This window comes from Castanea sativa, chromosome 7 (assembly GCF_040712315.1).
Source record: "Castanea sativa cultivar Marrone di Chiusa Pesio chromosome 7, ASM4071231v1".
Lineage (NCBI taxonomy): Eukaryota > Viridiplantae > Streptophyta > Magnoliopsida > Fagales > Fagaceae > Castanea > Castanea sativa.
Genome location: NC_134019.1, coordinates 24,526,382 through 24,545,246, shown reverse-complemented (window position 1 = coordinate 24,545,246; position 18,865 = coordinate 24,526,382). Strand labels below are relative to the sequence as shown.

Here is an 18,865-nt window from a genome sequence, read left to right as displayed (position 1 = left end):
AAAAGCTATAGGTTTCATCCTAATTTGACTAACACAAAGTCTCTCACTTCCATGCAAAACACTATTTATGTAATGCTCTCTTTCGGCTGCATGATTAACATAAGGCGCCCTAGGCAGTCGTCTACGTCGCAATTTCCTTACCAACGCAACCCCCACAAGGAGGACAGATGCAACTGAGGCAAGAACTGCTGCTTTGGTTTTTTTCTTCATCTAAAACATCACAAACATTGTGGTCTAAGAAGTATGCAAACAAGCATGATATTGAGTACACAGTATATAGAAACAACCACAACAGTAAAACAATCCAAATTCAAGCAATCTATAGTATTTTTTTTTTTTTTTGAACAAGTGAGATCAAAACCATTATGAGCAGCCATAAAATGTTTAATTCCCCTCTAAATAATAATCTAAACATTTTCTACGTAAACAGTAGGGTACCCATCAACAAAAACACCAAGAGCAGAAAATCCCCAACAAATCACATTGCATTTAATTAAATAATTGTAAGAGCAGCAAAATTGATATTTCTGTATAATTGTAAGAGTAGCAAAATTGAATTTCTGATATCAATAATTATCATGGTAAATAACTAGATAATTAAAAAAAACAAAAAAGTAAATCAATAATTAAATAGGTATTTAATTAAATAATTATATATATATATATATATATATATATATATATATATATATATATATATATATATAAAAGCCAGAATGATGTCAACCCAGAGCACCATTTGCAGAGGGTGGGTCGGAGGTTTGGTCGGGTTTTGTAGAGGGGTGGGTCGGAGGTTTGTGGGTCGGAGGTAGGTGGGTTGGGGGTGTGGGTTTGTCCAGTGGGCCGGAGCTTTGTGGGGATCGGAGGTGTGTGGGTGAGGTTGTGTGGGTGTGGGCCGGAGGTGTGGGTCGGAGGTTGTGGGTCGGAGCTGGGTGGATCGGGATGTCTCAAGTGCGTCGGCGGTGTGGGGCTGTGGGTTTGTCCAGTGGGCCGGAGCTGTGTGGGGATCGGAGGAGTGTGGGTGAGGTTGTGTGGGTGTGGGCCGGAGGTGGGGGTCGTTTGGTGTGTGAAGGGGACTGCGAGAAACGGTGGAGAAAACTCACCGTGGGAGTGGCGGTGCTCGTCGGACGGGGGTGAAGATCGGACCGGCTTGAGGCTGCGTTTGTTGCTTGACTGGAGCTGTGTTTCTGGAGCTTGACTTGAGGCAGCGAGAACGCGAGGGGAAAATGAGGGCTGAATTCAATTGAAGGTAAAATAAGAGTGGAAAAGGATTTCCGGGTCAGGCCTTAATATTTTACGGTCAACTGATTGTTATTTTCCATTTGACCAAATTTTCAGCCCTGCCAAACATCCGAAAACGCGTAAAATCATTTCCTGAAATTGTTTACCGTCGAAACAAACGCACCCTAGACTCATCTTTATCTTCTCTTTTTTTCACTCTTGTCTAGAATGTTTCTCATCCACACATTTAAACATCTCCACTTACACCATCCCAGCTCCTAACTAATCATCTCTCATCTACACAGAGGTTCTCTCTTTTTCCTATCTTTTTTTTTTTTTCCTCTTGCGATTCTCTTCCTCTCCGCCCTTCTCACTCTCTTCATTCTCTTCCTAACAAATCTCTTCTTCTCCCTCCTTCTCAGCCTCAATTACAAACAACAAAAATGCAAGATTTTTCAATCTTTTGTCATAAAAATCTTGCAGAAACATTGTGTCGTCATCCGATGTTGGGCTTGCTGCTGTCCGTTGTTTTTTTTTTTTTTTTTTTTGAGAATCCGTGGGCTAAGGGCTTGCTGCTTGCTCTGTTCCTTTTTTTTTTTTTTTTTTCTTTCTTCAGATTTTAGTTCAACTTTTTTTTGGGCTTTTTTTTCTTGAAAGTAGAAAAAATATATATATATTTTTAAATTTGAGGGTATTCCTAATTTTGATTGAGGGTGTTCCCAATTTTTTTTTAAATGGTAAACAAATAATTTTTTTTTTCAACTCAACGTGATGCCGCCACTGTACCAGATTCTACAAGAAAAAATTACACTCCTAAATTATTACATCAGTTGATTCTAGTTACTTCAATTAGTAAAATATTTTATATCTTAAAAAATATATATATATGGGTTCGAAACCCTATTTACAGCTTGAAATTAATTGGTGTTTAACGCTCCGTTTGTTTCAATGGAAAACTTTGTGTAAAGATAGTTTTCCTTATTTTCCAATGTTTGGTAGCTTAAAAAAAGATGAGTCAAAGGAAAACTATTTTTTATCAACATAAAAAGTATGGCTTATTTTTAGAGATTGTTTTCCATTAATTTTTTTTGGAAAACAACTCTATCTCACATCAAGCTAAATAAGGGAAGTTAGGAGGTTATTTTTCAACTCATTTAAAGTTGCTACCAAACATTGAAAAATGAGATAGTTTTATAGAAAATGTTTTTTAGAAAATAATTTATTTTCTAGAAAACATCATTGTTGAAACAAACAGAGCGTAAATCTAAAACAAACGTTATAAATTGAAAATCTACCATATCTATAAAATAATAGTAAAAACTACATCGAGCTATTGTTTTTTCTCATAAAATATGTGCCATTATAGTTTACCTTGTGACAAGCTCAAACATCCTCAGTCATTGGTTAATTTAAGTACAAGTTGGTGCAAACTATTAATTAGTCTTAGTTTGTTTGTAGGAAAAAAAAAAAAAAAGTCTTAGTTTGTTGGGGATCCACCACCAAAATTTTGTGGAAAAACCATTCAATTTAAAGTACACACGGCGTCGAAGTTAAAGTCTTCTATCTCTTAAATAATACATTTTGTACCAACGGAACTCTTTCACCTTTAAAGTGTATCAGCAAGTTTCAATGCTTTTTTTGAGCATGTCATTTGCTAATTGAATATTTAATAAATAATAAGACTCCATTAATGGCAGTGACGTGCATGGAATTGTTAATGGTACGATAAAGTTTACGTATTTGATTTTAAAGCATTTTATCAACTTAAATATAATGACCCTTTCATTCACGTCCAATCTCAGCGTTCTAGAAAGGTGGAAGAATTAAAGAAACTAACCTTTTTGCAAGTGCAATTAGCCCTTTTTATTTTCTATTAATTTTTTTTTTACTTTTTTTATTTTGCTACCGGACGTTGCAGTAATCATCGAATGCAATGTCACCGAACGAAGTTTGGAGAGATTTTGGGTATAATATATAAAAAAATTGGAGAGATTTGAATCTTTTTCAACTACACCCATTAAACAAAAATATTGCAGGATCAACTTTGAGAGCTTTATTAAAAAATTAGGCAATATTTCAGTTTAAAAAACTTATAGGACAGATTAAATAGATATGGAAAAGAATGCTCTTCTCAAAAAAGGTGGTCTCCCAAAACAAAACAACAAATCCACTTTATCCAAAACTCCCGTACTGTGTCCTTTACATCCCAGCTTTTCCAAATTCTGGGAAAATTCAGAAAAATAGAAAGAGAATGAAAAATGAGAAAAATAAGAAGCAAAGAAAAGGAGAAAGGAGAGAGAGAAAGGGTACTCTAGGTAGGAACGGGTTCAAAACTTAGAATTATGGAGCGGCTTTGTTGCTAGTTGTGTATAGTGACTTTGGCTTCTAATTCTGCTGCTTAACTGCTGGTTGTTTAAAGGGTCGGATTGTTTGTTTTTGGTAAAATTAGTTAACTAGGCTTAATTTTATTTAGTTTTCACTATTAGTAATTTTGTTGTTGGACTAATTTTTTTTGGGCTTGTATATTTTGTTTTAGATTTGATCTTTAAAATGAGAAAAAATGCTAAAGTTACAAACATTTTTACAAATTATTAATGTGATGAGTGATTATTGGTAAGTAAAAAATAATGTAAGGGCTAGGCCTAAATGCGAACTAATAAGAATTTGCTATCTTAACAGTTTATAAAAATATTGTCGAAAAATTTGTGACTATAACAATACTCTTAAAAGAATCAATGATATTATTAAGAGGTAAAAGTGTAATTTTATAAAAGAAAATTGCTAAAATTAGTACCCACATATATAATAATATATTTTAAAAAACAATTGGAGAGACCCATTGCCCCCAAGTCAAACCATGGCTCTGTCCATGTCTCTAGGAATCTTTGAGATCTAATTTTACAATTGTGTAGATAAATAAAAAGTTATTTAAACCCTAAAATTTTAAATTTTTTTTCATTTATGTTTTTTATATATGTAGATATCGGTTTATATTATGTATTGACTTGTTTACCTGCATAGAATATTATACTAGTTTAGGGTTTTCCTCTCATTAATATTTTTTTAAAGAATTTCTCTCGTGAGTTAATTAGTTCATTTACAATTAATATTTTAAGGTATAGAGTTGAAATAGATTCTTTTAAGGTTACAACTCTCGTTAAAAAAAATATACATTACAATATATTTTGAAAATCTAAACATTAAATTGCACGTTATTTATGTTCTTAATATACATGTCAAATTTTATGCCAATTGGATCTTATTTACTATTCAATCTATAAATTTATTTTTTATGCACAACTTTATATCACAAAAACTTGAAATTTAAAAATTTGATTGATGACATAACTATTGACCTTTGATCTTTTGAAAATTTTACAAACATGAAGGATATAAGAAGAAAATGTAATCTAATGGTAAATTTGTTAAAATTTATTTCCAATAAAAAGATATTAAGTGGAATTATAAGAAGGTTAGACTCGCCCCATCTCCTACTGCATTCCCATTTCGGATTCTAGAGGTGGATTCACCTAGATTACAACAAAGTTTATTGCCAAACTTTGTCCTTTTATTATTTAGTTTTTGAATAATGGGTTTTCAATTAGATATTATATTGGTGTATTAGGTATACAAGTGAGTGGAAGTTCCACAAGAACAAAAAAAAAAAAAAAAAAAGTAAAAAAGTTGGGAAATCAAGGTCATAGACATTACTTAAATTTCTGAGTTAGGTGGTTTCTTTATATATATTATATTAAGGTCTTAGTCAGAGTTTCCTCAAGATATAATCTCCCCAACAGTTTAAGTATGAATAATTTTATTTAAAATTCTTATATTAGTTAGTATAAAATTCATGTTATGTTATCATTTTAAAGAAAAGTATGAATTTATATTCTATAAACATATTAAGGTTGATTAAGCTATTATTTTATATTAGTTGGAGAAAAGAAACATTGGAGCAAGCATTGCTTACTCAAGAAACAAATAATTACACTGTGGAATAAAATGGTTCACAGTACAACCTTGCTGAAATTATTTGGAAAATCTTCTTACATATCCTAAATTATCATTCAAACGATTGCAATAACTTTTAGGGTTAATTGTACCCTATGTGAGAAAATTTTGACTCTAGTATGTTTGTGGGCACTCTATCTAAATCAGATTGGATATGGATCTATTGCCTACGTATTAATTTCTGTAGATAATTTTTTTTTATTATTATTTTCATTTATAAATTTCTCTTAACAAATGCTATAGAATTACTTATTTCATAATTTTGTATCATTGTTCGTTGAATCCCAGATCTTTATTTTATAATGAAGAAAAAAAATGAAACTAAAAGCTATTAATATTTGTTTCTGCTAAATGGAAATTCATTACCAAAAAAGAAAGAAAAAAAATTACACTTTACCACCCTAAACTATACCTCATATTATACTTTGCACCCTAAATTTTTCGAATGCACATTTTGCATCCTAAACTACGACTCTTGTTACACTTTGCACCTCGATGTTAAGTTTGCTGTTGACTTGGATGCAAAAATGACACCACCTGAAAAGACCTAATTGCACCTCTTCTCAATGCTTTAAAAACAAAAGATAAATTATACTTTACTACCCTAAACTATATTTCTTATTACACTTTGTACCCTAAACTTTGAATTTTCATCAAAGTTAACAGCAACTTAACGGCGGGATGTAAAGTGTAATAGAAGTCATAATTTAAGGTGCAAAACATGCATTCTAAAAGTTTAGGATGCTAAGTGTAACATAAGGTATAGTGTAGAGTGGTAAAGTGTAATCTATTAAAAAAAATTCTTCCTAAAAGGTTTCATCTTGGGATCATATTGGGTATATGATAAATATACTGTCCTTGAGATATGAACTGGATCAATAATAAAGCTACAAATAATTTAAATTAACATTTAGTGTGTGGTTGGCATGGATGAAATTTGTCAGTTTATTTTACTATTCAGCTTATTTTTGCTATTATTCATGGGCTCTACTGCACTTTTTGATACTATTCATGGGTCTCATTATACTATTTCAACTAATTTTTACCTTTATCTACCGTACTTTCAGTAAAAAGTTTTCAGTTTCAACAAATTAAGTAGATCTAAATAGAACCTTAAACTCCCACTCAACAAGATGATATGTCCAATCAAATCTCACATCCATTCTTTATAGCCAAACATCCTAAACTTCCACTGCTTTTCTTTATAACCAAATATCATCCAAAACCTTCTCAAAAAAACAAAAACAAAAAAAAAAATCCTCCAAAAAATAACTACATCTATGACCAGTGTGCAATAAGGCCCCCAGAAATCCCCAACTCTTATAAATCAAATAGAAAGTTTGTCAACATCACAACTCTAAATTTCTGATATCGTTAATTATGAATGATAGAGAAAAAAAGTAATGAATTCATCATGTGAAAATCATTACACACAATCTAGTCAAATGTGAATGTCGAAGTTAGGTCATGGGAATTTGGACTGGTTAAGTTACATGGAGAACTAAGATATGATGAGAGGTTTGATATCTCAATTCACGAGTTAGTAATGATATATATATATATATATATATATATTTTATAATAATTATTTGACATTTGATTTTTGGTCTAGTAGGTCATATTATAGGAATTGCAAACCACCACTTAAAAGGTAATATGCTTCATTTATCATCACCAATTTGAACCCAGATAAACTCATATTCATACATATATATATCCAAGTCTTTTTACAACAACCTTGCATCTTCTCTGGAAATGGACGGCACTCCGTCACCTGACCTAGATTAACCTTTTGGCCATTAAATATTTTATATGAAAGTAAAAGTTAGAAAAGAAAAAAGAGTGAGTTTTTTTTTTTTTTTTTTTTTGAGAAACGAGTGAGTTAATAGATACAATGATACATATCCACAAGCACAACCAATCTTTGCAAAGATATATGGGACACAAAAGTTAAAATATATTTTTGACCATTACCCAAAAAAGAAGAAGCTTAGTGTGGCTTGAACCGGTAAATGTACAGCACAAAAATATTACAGTTCGTATTAATTCCTGCATCTCCATCATAAGCACGTCGAAGTGCCTTACATGTATAAATTCAGGTGATATAGCATTTGGGAGGATTGTGCTTTAATTTATTTTGGCCTTGACTTTTTGGGTAGGTCAACCTTAAATAAACCTCAAACACTTTCAAAAGAGTTAGGTGATTAGATTAGATAAACTTTGAGACATGTACATATATTTCTAAATTATATTTTTAAACGTGTTGAAGAGGTATATGTATGTGTTGTATTGCACCCCTTGATTTTTATCTTTTTTAATTAGTGTCGTTCCCCTTCAGCCCGCCCTTTCATAGCTCAACATAGAATCAAAGATGGGGGATGAGTCCCTCAAAATTACGACAAAAGAGATACTTCGCCAAAGTGAGGATGTCATATGACATAGAGAGAGGATGAAAAAGTGGGAGGATAGAAAAGTTTTTAGTTTGGGATAATTACACTTTACCCACCTGTGACTCCTACTGTTATTCTGCCGTAACCCACCTCTCCCTCAGCCGTTACTCTAACACAGAATATGTAAAAAATTAAAAACTCAAACAAATCAATTAGGACACATGATCAAAAAATTTTCAAACCTAGAACAAGATCAAAAATTTTTCATACCTGAAATATCCCTCTGAGATCTTCCTATTGGGTTGGGCGTGAGTGTGAGTCAGAGTGTAAGTGTGGTGGGAGAGAGCTCAAAGCCAACGATGGAGTCAACGGAGACATCGACGATGCCCGAGGCTACAATGGTAGGTACATCGCCGATATCCAGCTTCGATCAAGATTCGGAGCTTCTCGCACCCATCCCGTTGAGAGTTCTTGGACATCCAGTGGCCGGAAAAGCCTTGGTGGCTTGTAGTAACTCCGACGCAGTGGTTCTCGGCTCCGTTAAGGTGGGATTCTCATTGGGCTCAGTCTCCAATACCGAGGTTACTCATGGACGAGGCTATCGTGACTCTGGGTCCACCGGTGTTATGGTGGGTAGCTCGATGACGGCGGAGATTGAGGCTCTGAGTCTGACAGTGGTGTCGCCGATCCTTGGTCGATATCCATGGGTACAGGGCCTCCACACCACTGTTTGGAGCTCCACGTGCTGCTTATGTCCCTTCTAGGTGGTAGATCGAAGAGTGAGTTTAAGAGTTAGGTTTAGAAAGATTGGGCAGAGAAGTGGAAAGATGGTTGTGGTTGAGATCGAGTTAAGATAGAGATTCCGGTGAGAGGGAGGTTCGAGCTTGAGAACCACCATCTGAGGTGGTGTTGGAGCGGCGAAGATGTGCTGTGAGTGGTTGGCCATGGCTGGGTTTGGGGTTTGGAGAGAGATTGTTGAAGAAGAATAGGTGTGAGTGGTCGGCCATTGATTTTTTTTTTTTCGTTGAACAAATTAGTAACCATTGTGGTGAAAGAGAGACAACAAGGCAAATATATATTTGTGGAGGTTGATTTGAGTTTGATTTTTCTGGGTCTATGTTCTTCAGGTTCAACATTTGTGTGAATTAAGGGAGAGGTCAATACCACTTTTTGATCTTGTTTCTCTTATGTTTTTATGTATTTTGATAGATCTGTGGTTTGTACTTTGATGGTATTGCTTGATTTAATTTATATTAGTTTTCTGGGTTTATGTTCTTCACGTTTGTGTATGTTCTTCATGTTTGTAAATTGTGAGAAACTAATACCATATTTTGATCTTGTTTTTTGTTTGTTGTTTTTTTTTTTTTTTTTTTGGGAGGAGAGAGACATAAAATGGGTGTAAAAAGACTTATTTACCCTTTTTTCTAACAGAGGTGGGTAATAGAGACTACACAGAAATAACCTCAGGTGGGTAAAGTGTCAAAATTTAAACCACGAGTAAGCATATCAAATTAGAGGCAAACCACAGGTGGGTAAAGTGTAATTATCCCTTTTATTTTTCCTCATTTGTGTTTAGTTGAGAGGGTGGAAAAGTAAAGGGATGAAATTTTTTTTGGTTTGATTGAAAATAAGGTTTGTATAAATATACCATCATGTCCCTCTTAAATAAAACAAAAAGTAATACATTATACTTTAAAAAAAAAATTGTGTATAAATGAAAGTTGACATTTCATAAAAAGGCATAAGAAATCATCCAAAAGAGATTTCATAAAAAAAAAATTAAAAATTAAAAAAAAAGAAGGAAAAGAAGAAGAACCCACCACGTCGTGACAAAACCAAAGAAAGAAAAAAGAAAAACAAAAAGCCAGTGTTACCAGAGAAAACAAAAAGTCAAAAGAAAAAAAAAAAGGAAAGGAAAGAGGAGAACGTTGGAGACGTGCTGTGTGTAAAGATGAGGGTATTTATGTAATTTACTACCCACATAATCTTTTCTTATTAGTTTTCCTTCAAATTGGGAGGACAAAATTTTGTGGGACTGGAAGGAAAATTTTCCACACCATTTTCTTTCTCTTTTGTTTTCTCTCTTGAACCAAATAAGGAAAAAATTCATTTTCCACTCTATTTTCCTCTCCTTCTTTTCCATCCTCCTTGTTTTCACCCCAACCAAACGGGGCCTAAAGGACATGGTAGACAGACCGTAAAGAGAATAGTAAAATTTTATTTTCATCCTTAAAATTTGTATGAAATTCTTTTTTTATCCTTAAAGTTTAAAATTTTCATTTTCCGTTTCTAAACTAATCAAATGTTTCATTTTGTGTTTCTAAGAAAATTCTTTTTTCACTTGTTAGAGATATATTAGCCCATTAGCATAGGCCAAAACCAAATTTTTCTATGTGTGCAAGTCAAATATTTTACTTGTACTAAAATTCTATTAGCTCATGTAACTTTTATGTGTTCTATATTTTATGCTTCTACTTCCGCATCTATTCTAGCATAGAAATCTATGGTATATTTGTTGGTTTCAGTTAGTTCAATTGGTAAAGTCTCTAATGGCTGTATAAGAGATCTGAAATTTAATTCTCGTCTACGCCAAAAACTAATTGGAGTCTTAATTTGATAATAAATAGCTTGGTATGATGATAAAGAGCCATCATTAGAAACATACGCAATAAGTTGAAATTTTTTATAAAAAATCGTATGATATATCAATGCTAATATTTAGCATCATCCTTAAACTATTGAAATTTATTTACTAAAAAAAAAAGCTTAAAAGATGAAAAAAACTTTACAGACAAGCTTCATCATGCCTAAAGAGAAAGAAGATGGGATATTCAAAATGTCCCTAATAACAAGTTAACAACTTCAATGGTCCAAGGAGACCCGACAAGGAGGACATAAAATAGAGAGTTCAACACGTCGGGTGGGGTCGGTAAATATATGTAATGTAGTAAACGATGACTATTAATTCGATGGTTAATTTGGCCTAACACCAAGGACAGCATATTCTCTGCTTCCTTTTTGCAAAGGGTATATTCCACATGTGACATGCCTATGAACAGTTTATTATAGGCTTCCATTACAATTCATATATGTTCGATCTAGTTATCCAATCCAAATTAGTAAGAAAGGAAGAAACAAAAACAAAAAGACAATGATGTGACACATTTGGAGGTGCTTGATCCATCATAGGATTTTTTTTTTTTTTTTTTTTTTTTTTGCCTTAACTAGGTTTTCTTTGTTGAATGAGAATTGTCACAATTTGCAGTGCTTTTGCTTTAAAAGCATACAGATTCTCGAGTTCTATTTGAAGTTTGGCTTCTTGTGAATCAATGACCCCAAAAAATAACTGCTATTCAGCTAGACTATTATCTTGATGAGCATGCCTAGTAAATTGGCCATTGAAATTCCTCCACCAATAGTGTTGCACTACACACGATATCCTGGCCAAACCGTTTGAATTGGCCATTTGTTTGAGGTGATTTTGGGGAGGATGGCAAAAAGAGAATGGAAATTATGAGAGAAAATTAGTCAAAAACTGGAAATGGTGTTTGGTTGGGTAGCAAAGTAGGGAAAAAATTGGTAGAGCCTAATTGTTTTCTTTTTGGGCCGCTATAACTAATCTCCCCAAATTGGGGACAAAAATGGAGAGATCTTGGTCTCTCTTTTACAATTACATTTTTATCCTCACAACGTTCAACTGCTACCTCTCTCCTCTCCTTTGATTTGTTTTGTTTTCTTTTGTCCTTATCATCTTTTGCTGTTTTTTAATTTGTTCTTTTGAACGTTACATTTCTATCCTCGTATAGTAACCTCCATCTTTACATTTCTATCCTCATACAATAACGTTCATTGCTTGTATTTTCATGCTTTGTGCTCTTTCTTTTCCAATTAGCAAAGGTCCAGGTTGTCTTTAATTTGTTTCATTAACAAATATGATTACAAAGAAAAAATAAAATAAAATAATATGTGTGTAAGAGCCATCATCAGGAGCGGACACCATAAGTTGAAACTCTCTAAAAAAAAGTATAAATAAATTATTTCTTATATATTATGTTGTAAGGGCATAAAAGTAAATTTATATAAACTACATTCTCTATCCTCTCACTTTCCTCCTCAACCAAACAAATTAGTTTTCAATATCTCCACTTTTCTACTCTCTCAATCAAACACATATAAGAGAAATTAAAATCTTTGTTATCCTCCCATTTTTATTTCTATCCTCCCATTTTTCCATCCTCCAACCAAACGGATCCTAAGATGTCTTTAATCAAACCAACATGGATGCAAACACCTCATTTTGTACTCGGATTATAAACTTTAGTCCTAGATCCTAATGATGAGCTTGACATGTCTACAAAAGGTAATTGAAGTTATTTTGATAGTTTGGAAGTAATCACAACTCAAAATTACTCAAATTGCTTTGAAAACGAAGTGAAAAATGACTTTTGCTCACTGTTTTGACCATAAATATTAGTTGGGATGCTTTATGCATGTGCATGTTTCTAGGTGTGTATGCGTGTGCATGCATGTGCATGTTTCTAGGTGTGTATGCGTGTGCATGCTTTATGCATGCATATGCATACTCGAAGTATGCATATGCATATAGTTGGGATGTGCATGCATACTCAAGCTCAAAAACGTAAATTTAGGGTTCTTGCTTTTTGTTTGTTTTGATTAGTTTTAATCACATGTTTAGGTCTTATTGAGTCTAGTTTTCACATGTTTGGGTCTAGGGTTAGTAAAATAACATGTTTCACATGCTTTGATTGTTGAATTGATAATTAGGGTTTATGTCATTGATAAACCACATGAACATGCATATGAACTTAAACATGCATGGATGCATGCATAGGTGCTGAAGTGTTATGGTGCAGCGAGGTAAGTGAAGGTAAGTCATGTATATGAATATGAACATGCATCTTTGAATATGATGATTGACCTCCTTGATTGATGAATACCATGATGCTAGGTTTGAATGATTGAATATACTTGATGATTAATGCCTTGTTGATGTTTTTACCTTGTGATATACTTGCTACCCTTAGATATATATTGCTAGATAAATGGTAGAGTTTTATGCTATGGACGAGTGTAGGACATATGCTATGTTTGGATGTTAGATGCATGTTAGTGTGTGTGAATTTAGAATAACATATTAGAGGACCCTTTGATAGAATTAAGATTTGGAATACACTGAGTAGAGGCCAACTTACAGGTTGAGTGGGGTTGGGTGCCTAGCACCTTCCAATTTCCATACCTAAATTCCAGACACGTGCTCTGGTAAAGATTAGTCCTTCCACAAGGGTGCTACATTTATGGTTCCTAGACCCAATCTAGGTGGCGACTCCATATTTTTTCTCCATCAAGATCCACTTAGCCAAGGTGTACTCCTCCTGTTACGCCCACAATAGGGAAAAATCGAAGTATAAAGAGAGAGTATAATGAGAAGAGAAAAAACGAAAGGATTACGTGTTCTAGTCTAATGACCTACATTCACGGAGGAAAGTCCTCGACGGCTACATTTTCACTATATCCTCAATGAGCCCAATATGAGATATTTAGGAAACTAAACCCTAAAATAACAATACAATAATCATGGTTAACTAACTTGTAGTACAAGTAGTATTCTTTGTTTGCACACCAAGATTTAAGCTTGGGCCTTGATTAGTTGTGGGTTTGATATCTATAACATAATTAAGTTCAACCACATTGCATTAATCAATGCAGTGAAAATAGTATAATCTTTCTCTGAGGATAATTAAATTCAATCATACACCTATTGGAAAACTTCAGTTAAAATAGTGCATTTGGCTTATGTTTTTTTTGGTGGTTTATTTTGCATAGTGTTTATTAAATTTATCAAAAGATATAACTTTTAATGGATAGAAGCTTGTGAAGGTATCATACCAACAAGTGCACACAATTTTATGTCTGAATTTGGATGTATACCGAGTAACTTTTTCAATTTAGCAATTTTGATACCATGTTATACCAAAAGAGGATGCTGTAGTTTGTCCATTAACCAATTTTGACACCAATATCTTTATACCATAAAGATGCTGTTTAGCCTTTCCATTCACCAATGCTGATATGAAATTTTAAGGAGAAGACTTCAATCAAAACATCTTAGATCTTCCACTAAAAATTGAAAAAAGCCCCAAGTACTGTAATAAATTTTTTAGTTTTTAGATATAAACCCCCAAAAGTTGGGCCTAGCAAAGTTTTAAAAGAAATAAATAGTTTCACAATTTTTAATTAGAAATTTAGAATGCATAAAAATACATAATGATAATTGAAGAGGATAAAATAGGAGACGGATATCTCTTCGTGAAGCATGACGGTACGGTATTGACATGTGGATGGTCGACGGGTCAATGTTACAAGGACATGTAGTGGATGGTTGTAACATTTGGCCTCCGTTGGTATTGATTAGGCTTTAAGGATTCCTAACCGGAATCCAGTTGCATCTCACGATAAGTCTAATATGGCTTTGCTTGATCTCCACACAAATGTGAATAAAGAAAGTTCTTGCGTTACACGTTTCTCCATAATCAAAAGACTCCTATAAGGAAAAGAACTCTATAAGGTATGCAGAATCGAAGAAGTGTTATCCTAAAAGGAAAGGGTTTCCTGACCAAGGCATGAATGATAACCCTACACCAATATAAATACACCAAAGCCCTCGTAAATCAAGGTACGCATAATTAACTCGACTCTGGCACTTTAGGGTTGTGAAAAACTCTAACTTGACCTTTGGAGGGTTTTTAGCCAGCACCACACCGGTGCTCTCTGTTAGGTCTTCTTTTTTCGTTTTGTAGGTGTTGTTTCGATTTGGGAGTGTGTGCAGCTTATTGGTGACATTTTGTATCATCAATAATAGTGTTTTACTTTCAAAATTGAAAATTATAAAAGTCAATGTTCCTTTTAGATGATATATAGCACGACCTTATAAATCTCTCGTACATACTAGGGGCCTAATCAAATGCGTTGACTTTTGTAGTTGACTTTATATATAATTGCTCATATATATGCATGCGATTTGATATAAAGTAAATCTGAAATAGCAATCACACTTTTAACATAATCCAAAGTGGGAAATTATTGTGTACTCCCGGAGTACCATAAATCCGTACTCTTTTCTCTCACATGAATGGTGGGTCCTACTAATTAAATTCATGGTGGGAACCGCTATTTATGTGTGAGGGGAGAATATACATTTATGGTACTCCGGGAGTACCTAATAATTCCTCATCTAAAGCTGCGTTTAGATACTTGAATTTAGATCTGGATTTAAATTTGAATTTTAAAGTGATGGATTTGAAATTCCTTAATTCCAAATTTATAAAAATTGAAGTATGTCTTATGTATTTTTTAAATTATATGGGTTAGAAATTAAATCCAAATTCTTGATTTTTTTAATATCTAAGCAAGATATTTGGATTTAATTTAATCACACTAATCCAAATCCATGTATTCAAATCTTATTATCCAAACATACCATAAGTGTATATGTATGTGAACCTAACTCATAAAAACTTGAATTCTGACTCTTGCTCCTTATCCCACAAAAACTTATACTTATAAAATGACCATTACGCTAAAGATGTGCGGTGATATCAACTCAGCTTTAGGACCGTAGAGCTTATATTAGTCTAGCCTTTTTTTGGCTTAAATTGTGGTATGCAGTTGATTTGTGACTATATATGTTATTTCCTTTGGATAAATTTTGGAGTAAGAGACCTATATGTATGTACACTATTAAGAACATAACATGATTTGTTCAAACGTGAAAGCTTAGTTTATTGTTGTGACCTATTGAGTTCATAATCTGAATTTGAAATTCATTATTGTACTGACAAGTTCTATTACGTACCCATAAACCTTTGTCGCAAACTTGATACCTACTTGCCCTTATTCTAAAATTGTGACTCCACGTGTGAAGAAGGGGTCACTTAGAGCAATATTCATTAATCCTGGCCGGCAAGAAACAGTGATAGTTGACATTCTTTCCTCATTCTAGCTATGTGCATTTTAAACAGTCCCATGACAAGATGCATGCTACCCTGAAATCTCCCGTTAGTGTAACCATGCATCTTGTCAAAACAATTTGAAATTCAGTTGAAGAAACGACCCTTTATTTTTATTATTTTATATATTTGAAATGAGAGAGATGATTTGAACTTTGAATATCTTCATTAAAATTATTTAAAAGATGTCAATTAACCTAAAAATCATTTGCAGCCGCAAGCCTTTATGGTGAGAAGTGGTGAAAACCTCCCCCGACGAAAGTCGACAAAGCTAATAGTAAACAATCCATTTCAATCTATTCAAAGTTTGCTGCTCGAGCTTTAATCATTTAAACCAGTTATCAGAATTAAGTGATCATTAACAATCCACACTATATTCGTTTGCCAATAACTTGTTAAATTATAAACTACAGAGATGAATGATGAAGTCAAAAGTTTGTGTCATATATAATAGCACTCGCATTCGTATCTAAAGGGAAAAAAAAACGTAGGATCTTGGCATTTGAATCTTGTAACCTTAAAGCTAATCTATCACCCAAAGGAATTCAAATCTTCCGTACTACTTTTTGTGTATTACTTTATGTTCTACCTATCACAATGTCTGTTCGTTTAGATCCTTTAAGGCAGATTGTTTAACCTAATATATTAACCAAGTGATTACTTAAATTAATTATTCAGATTTAGGTAAACCAAGCATATATCATATCATGCACAAAAGTGAAAAAATAAATAATATCACAATATGATGACCTAGAAAAACCAATGAAACTAACCGTTTCAAGGAAAAAATCTAGGGAGGATTTGACCTAGCTATCCTCAAGGTAAAGTAAATCCATTATAAGAGAATTGAAGTTTTTAAATGATACTGTTGTCTCTATCCTTTGCTTACTGGTAGTATTTCTTCAGGTGTTCCATGTTCCATGGTTGACTTAGCTTTTTTTCGTTTAGTGTCTCCAAGTAGTACGTTCCCTTCCTATGCCATGAAATGATCCTGTATAGTCCCTCCCAGTTAGGACCCAGTTTCCCTTGGGAGGCATCCTTTGCAGCGCCGAGCACTTTTCTTAGGACTAGATCTCCCACCTGGAAATCCCTGTGCCTAACCCTAGAGTTGTAATGTTTTGCCATCAAGTCTTGGTATCGTGCTAATCTCTGTGCAGCTGTAGCCCTGACTTCGTCCACAAGGTCAAGCTGTAAACGCAAAGCTTTGTCATTCTTGCTCTTGTCGTAGTTCTTCACACAGTAGCTTGTTAACCCTACCTCTGCCGGTATGAGAGCCTCACTGCCATATGCCAAACGAAACGGTGTTTCCCCTGTCGGTGTTCTCGCCGTTGTCCTGTACGCCCATAAGACACTTGATAATTCTTCCGGCCATAGGCCCTTTGCCCCCTCGAGCCGGGTCTTGATAATCTTAAGCAAGGACCGGTTCGTGACTTCAACCTGTCCGTTGGCCTGAAGGTGAGCGGGTGACGAGTAGTAATTCTTAATCCCAAGCTGGGAACAAAAGTCTCGGAATGTGTCGTTGTCGAATTGTTTCCCATCGTCCGAAACGAGCACCCTCGAAATTCCATACCTGCAAATAATATTTCTCCATACAAAACTACGGATGTTCTTCTCCATGATAGTAGCCAGAGCCTCTGCTTCCACCCATTTGGTGAAGTAGTCAATACCAACCACCAAGAACTTCAGCTACCTCACCGCTGTTGGGAACGGACCCATGATGTCTAACCCCCATTGTACAAACGGCTATGGGGCCGTCATAGGGGTGAGTTCTTCCGTTGACTGCCGTATGAAATTGCCAAATCATTGGCACTTGTCGCAAGCTCTAACATATGTGTGGGCATCCTTCTGCATTGTTGGCCAGTAGTATCCTACTCGGAGTAGCTTGTGCACTAAAGATCTTGATCCATAATGGTTTCCACAAACTCCTTCACGGACCTCTCTCATTACGTAGTCCGCTTCTTCGCGGCCGAGGCATCTTAGATATGGTCAGGAGAATCCTCTTTTGTATAGGACGTCTTTAATCAAAACGAACCAAGCAGTCTTAACCTTCAACTTCCTTGCGTCCTCTTTGTTGTCGAGTAGCTTGCCTTCATTGAGGTACGCCACTATTGGAGTCGTCCAACAACACTCATTGCTTACTTCCTGCATGCTAATGTCATCTAATAATGATAAGAGCTGGACGAAGGACAATACCTGTTTAGGGATGATCATGGGTTCGCCCGAATTTGTCTTTGCGAGTCAGTCGGCTTCTTGGTTCTCCTCCCTTGGGATTTGAATCATCTTGAATTGGGGGTTATTGGTTTGACCCTTCACTTCCTCAAGATACCTTTTCATCCTTTCATTCTTGCAATCATAGCTCCCATTAACTTGACTGGCCACGATTTGAGAATCGGAGTAGACTACCACACTCTTTAGCTCCTGTCGCTATCGCAAGGTCCAGTCCCGCTACCAAAGTCTCATATTCCGCCTTGTTGTTGGTAGTAACGAAGTCCAGACAGATCATGCATTCGATCTTGTCTCCTTCCGGGGTGTGGAGTACAACTCCAACACCTCCAGCATACTTATTGGAAGATCCGTCTGTATGAACTCTCAATATGGGCGTCTCTTCTACTCCTTGATCCTTTATGGTAGTGAATTCAGCGACGAAGTCTGCCAATATCTGTCCTTTCACTGTTGCCCGTGGTTGATACCGGATATCGAACTCACTTTAGCTCGATTGCCTATAGCGCCATCCGTCCAGCAGCTTCGGGACTACTCATTGCTCTTTGTAAGGGTTTATCTGTCAGGACATTTATGGTATGCGCTTGAAAGTATGGTTTAAGTTTCCGAGCTGCGGTTACTAGAGCAAATGCGAGTTTTTCCATTTGGGGGTATCTCTCTTCTGCTCCTCTCAGTGCCCGGCTTATAAAGTACACGGGCTTTTGTATCTTTCCTTCCTCCCTAATGAGAGTAGCGCTGACCGCGGCTGAGGAGATAGCAAGGTATAGGAACAATTCTTCCCCCGGAATAGAGGGGCTGAGCAACGACGGAGTGGAGAGGTACACCTTTAACTCTTCAAATGCCTTTTGGCACTCGTCGGTCCATTCAAATGATCTCTTCAGTGTGTGGAAGAATGGGAGGCATTTGTCCGTCGCTCTTGATACGAATCTGTTCAAGGCTGCTATCTTCCCGGTCAAGCTTTGTACTTCCTTTACCGTCCTTGGAGGAGATAGTTTC

General features: G+C 34.9%; 1 protein-coding gene across 1 annotated transcript; it reads right to left on the bottom strand.

Moving 5' to 3' along the window:
* Positions 1-16,534: 16,534 nt before the first annotated feature.
* On the bottom strand, positions 16,535-17,381 carry LOC142644201 (uncharacterized). The gene is made up of 3 exons (XM_075818860.1): positions 17,317-17,381; positions 17,070-17,219; positions 16,535-16,982 (listed from the first exon to the last, which is right to left on the bottom strand). Exons 1-3 carry the CDS (start codon positions 17,379-17,381, stop codon positions 16,535-16,537), a joined length of 663 nt encoding a protein of 220 aa, XP_075674975.1.
* Between the last annotated feature and the right edge of the window lie 1,484 nt (positions 17,382-18,865).

Bases quoted from the DNA above. Each gene is read 5' to 3' on its own strand.
- LOC142644201 (XM_075818860.1), bottom strand. From the start codon at position 17,381: ATGGGGGTTAGACATCATGGGTCCGTTCCCAACAGCGGTGAGGTAGCT. The intron at 17,220-17,316 runs GTATTGACTACT...TATTATTTGCAG, and splicing joins GCTGAAGTTCTTGGTGGTTG to GTATGGAATTTCGAGGGTGC. The intron at 16,983-17,069 runs GTCCTTGCTTAA...ATGGGCGTACAG, and splicing joins CAGGTTGAAGTCACGAACCG to GACAACGGCGAGAACACCGA.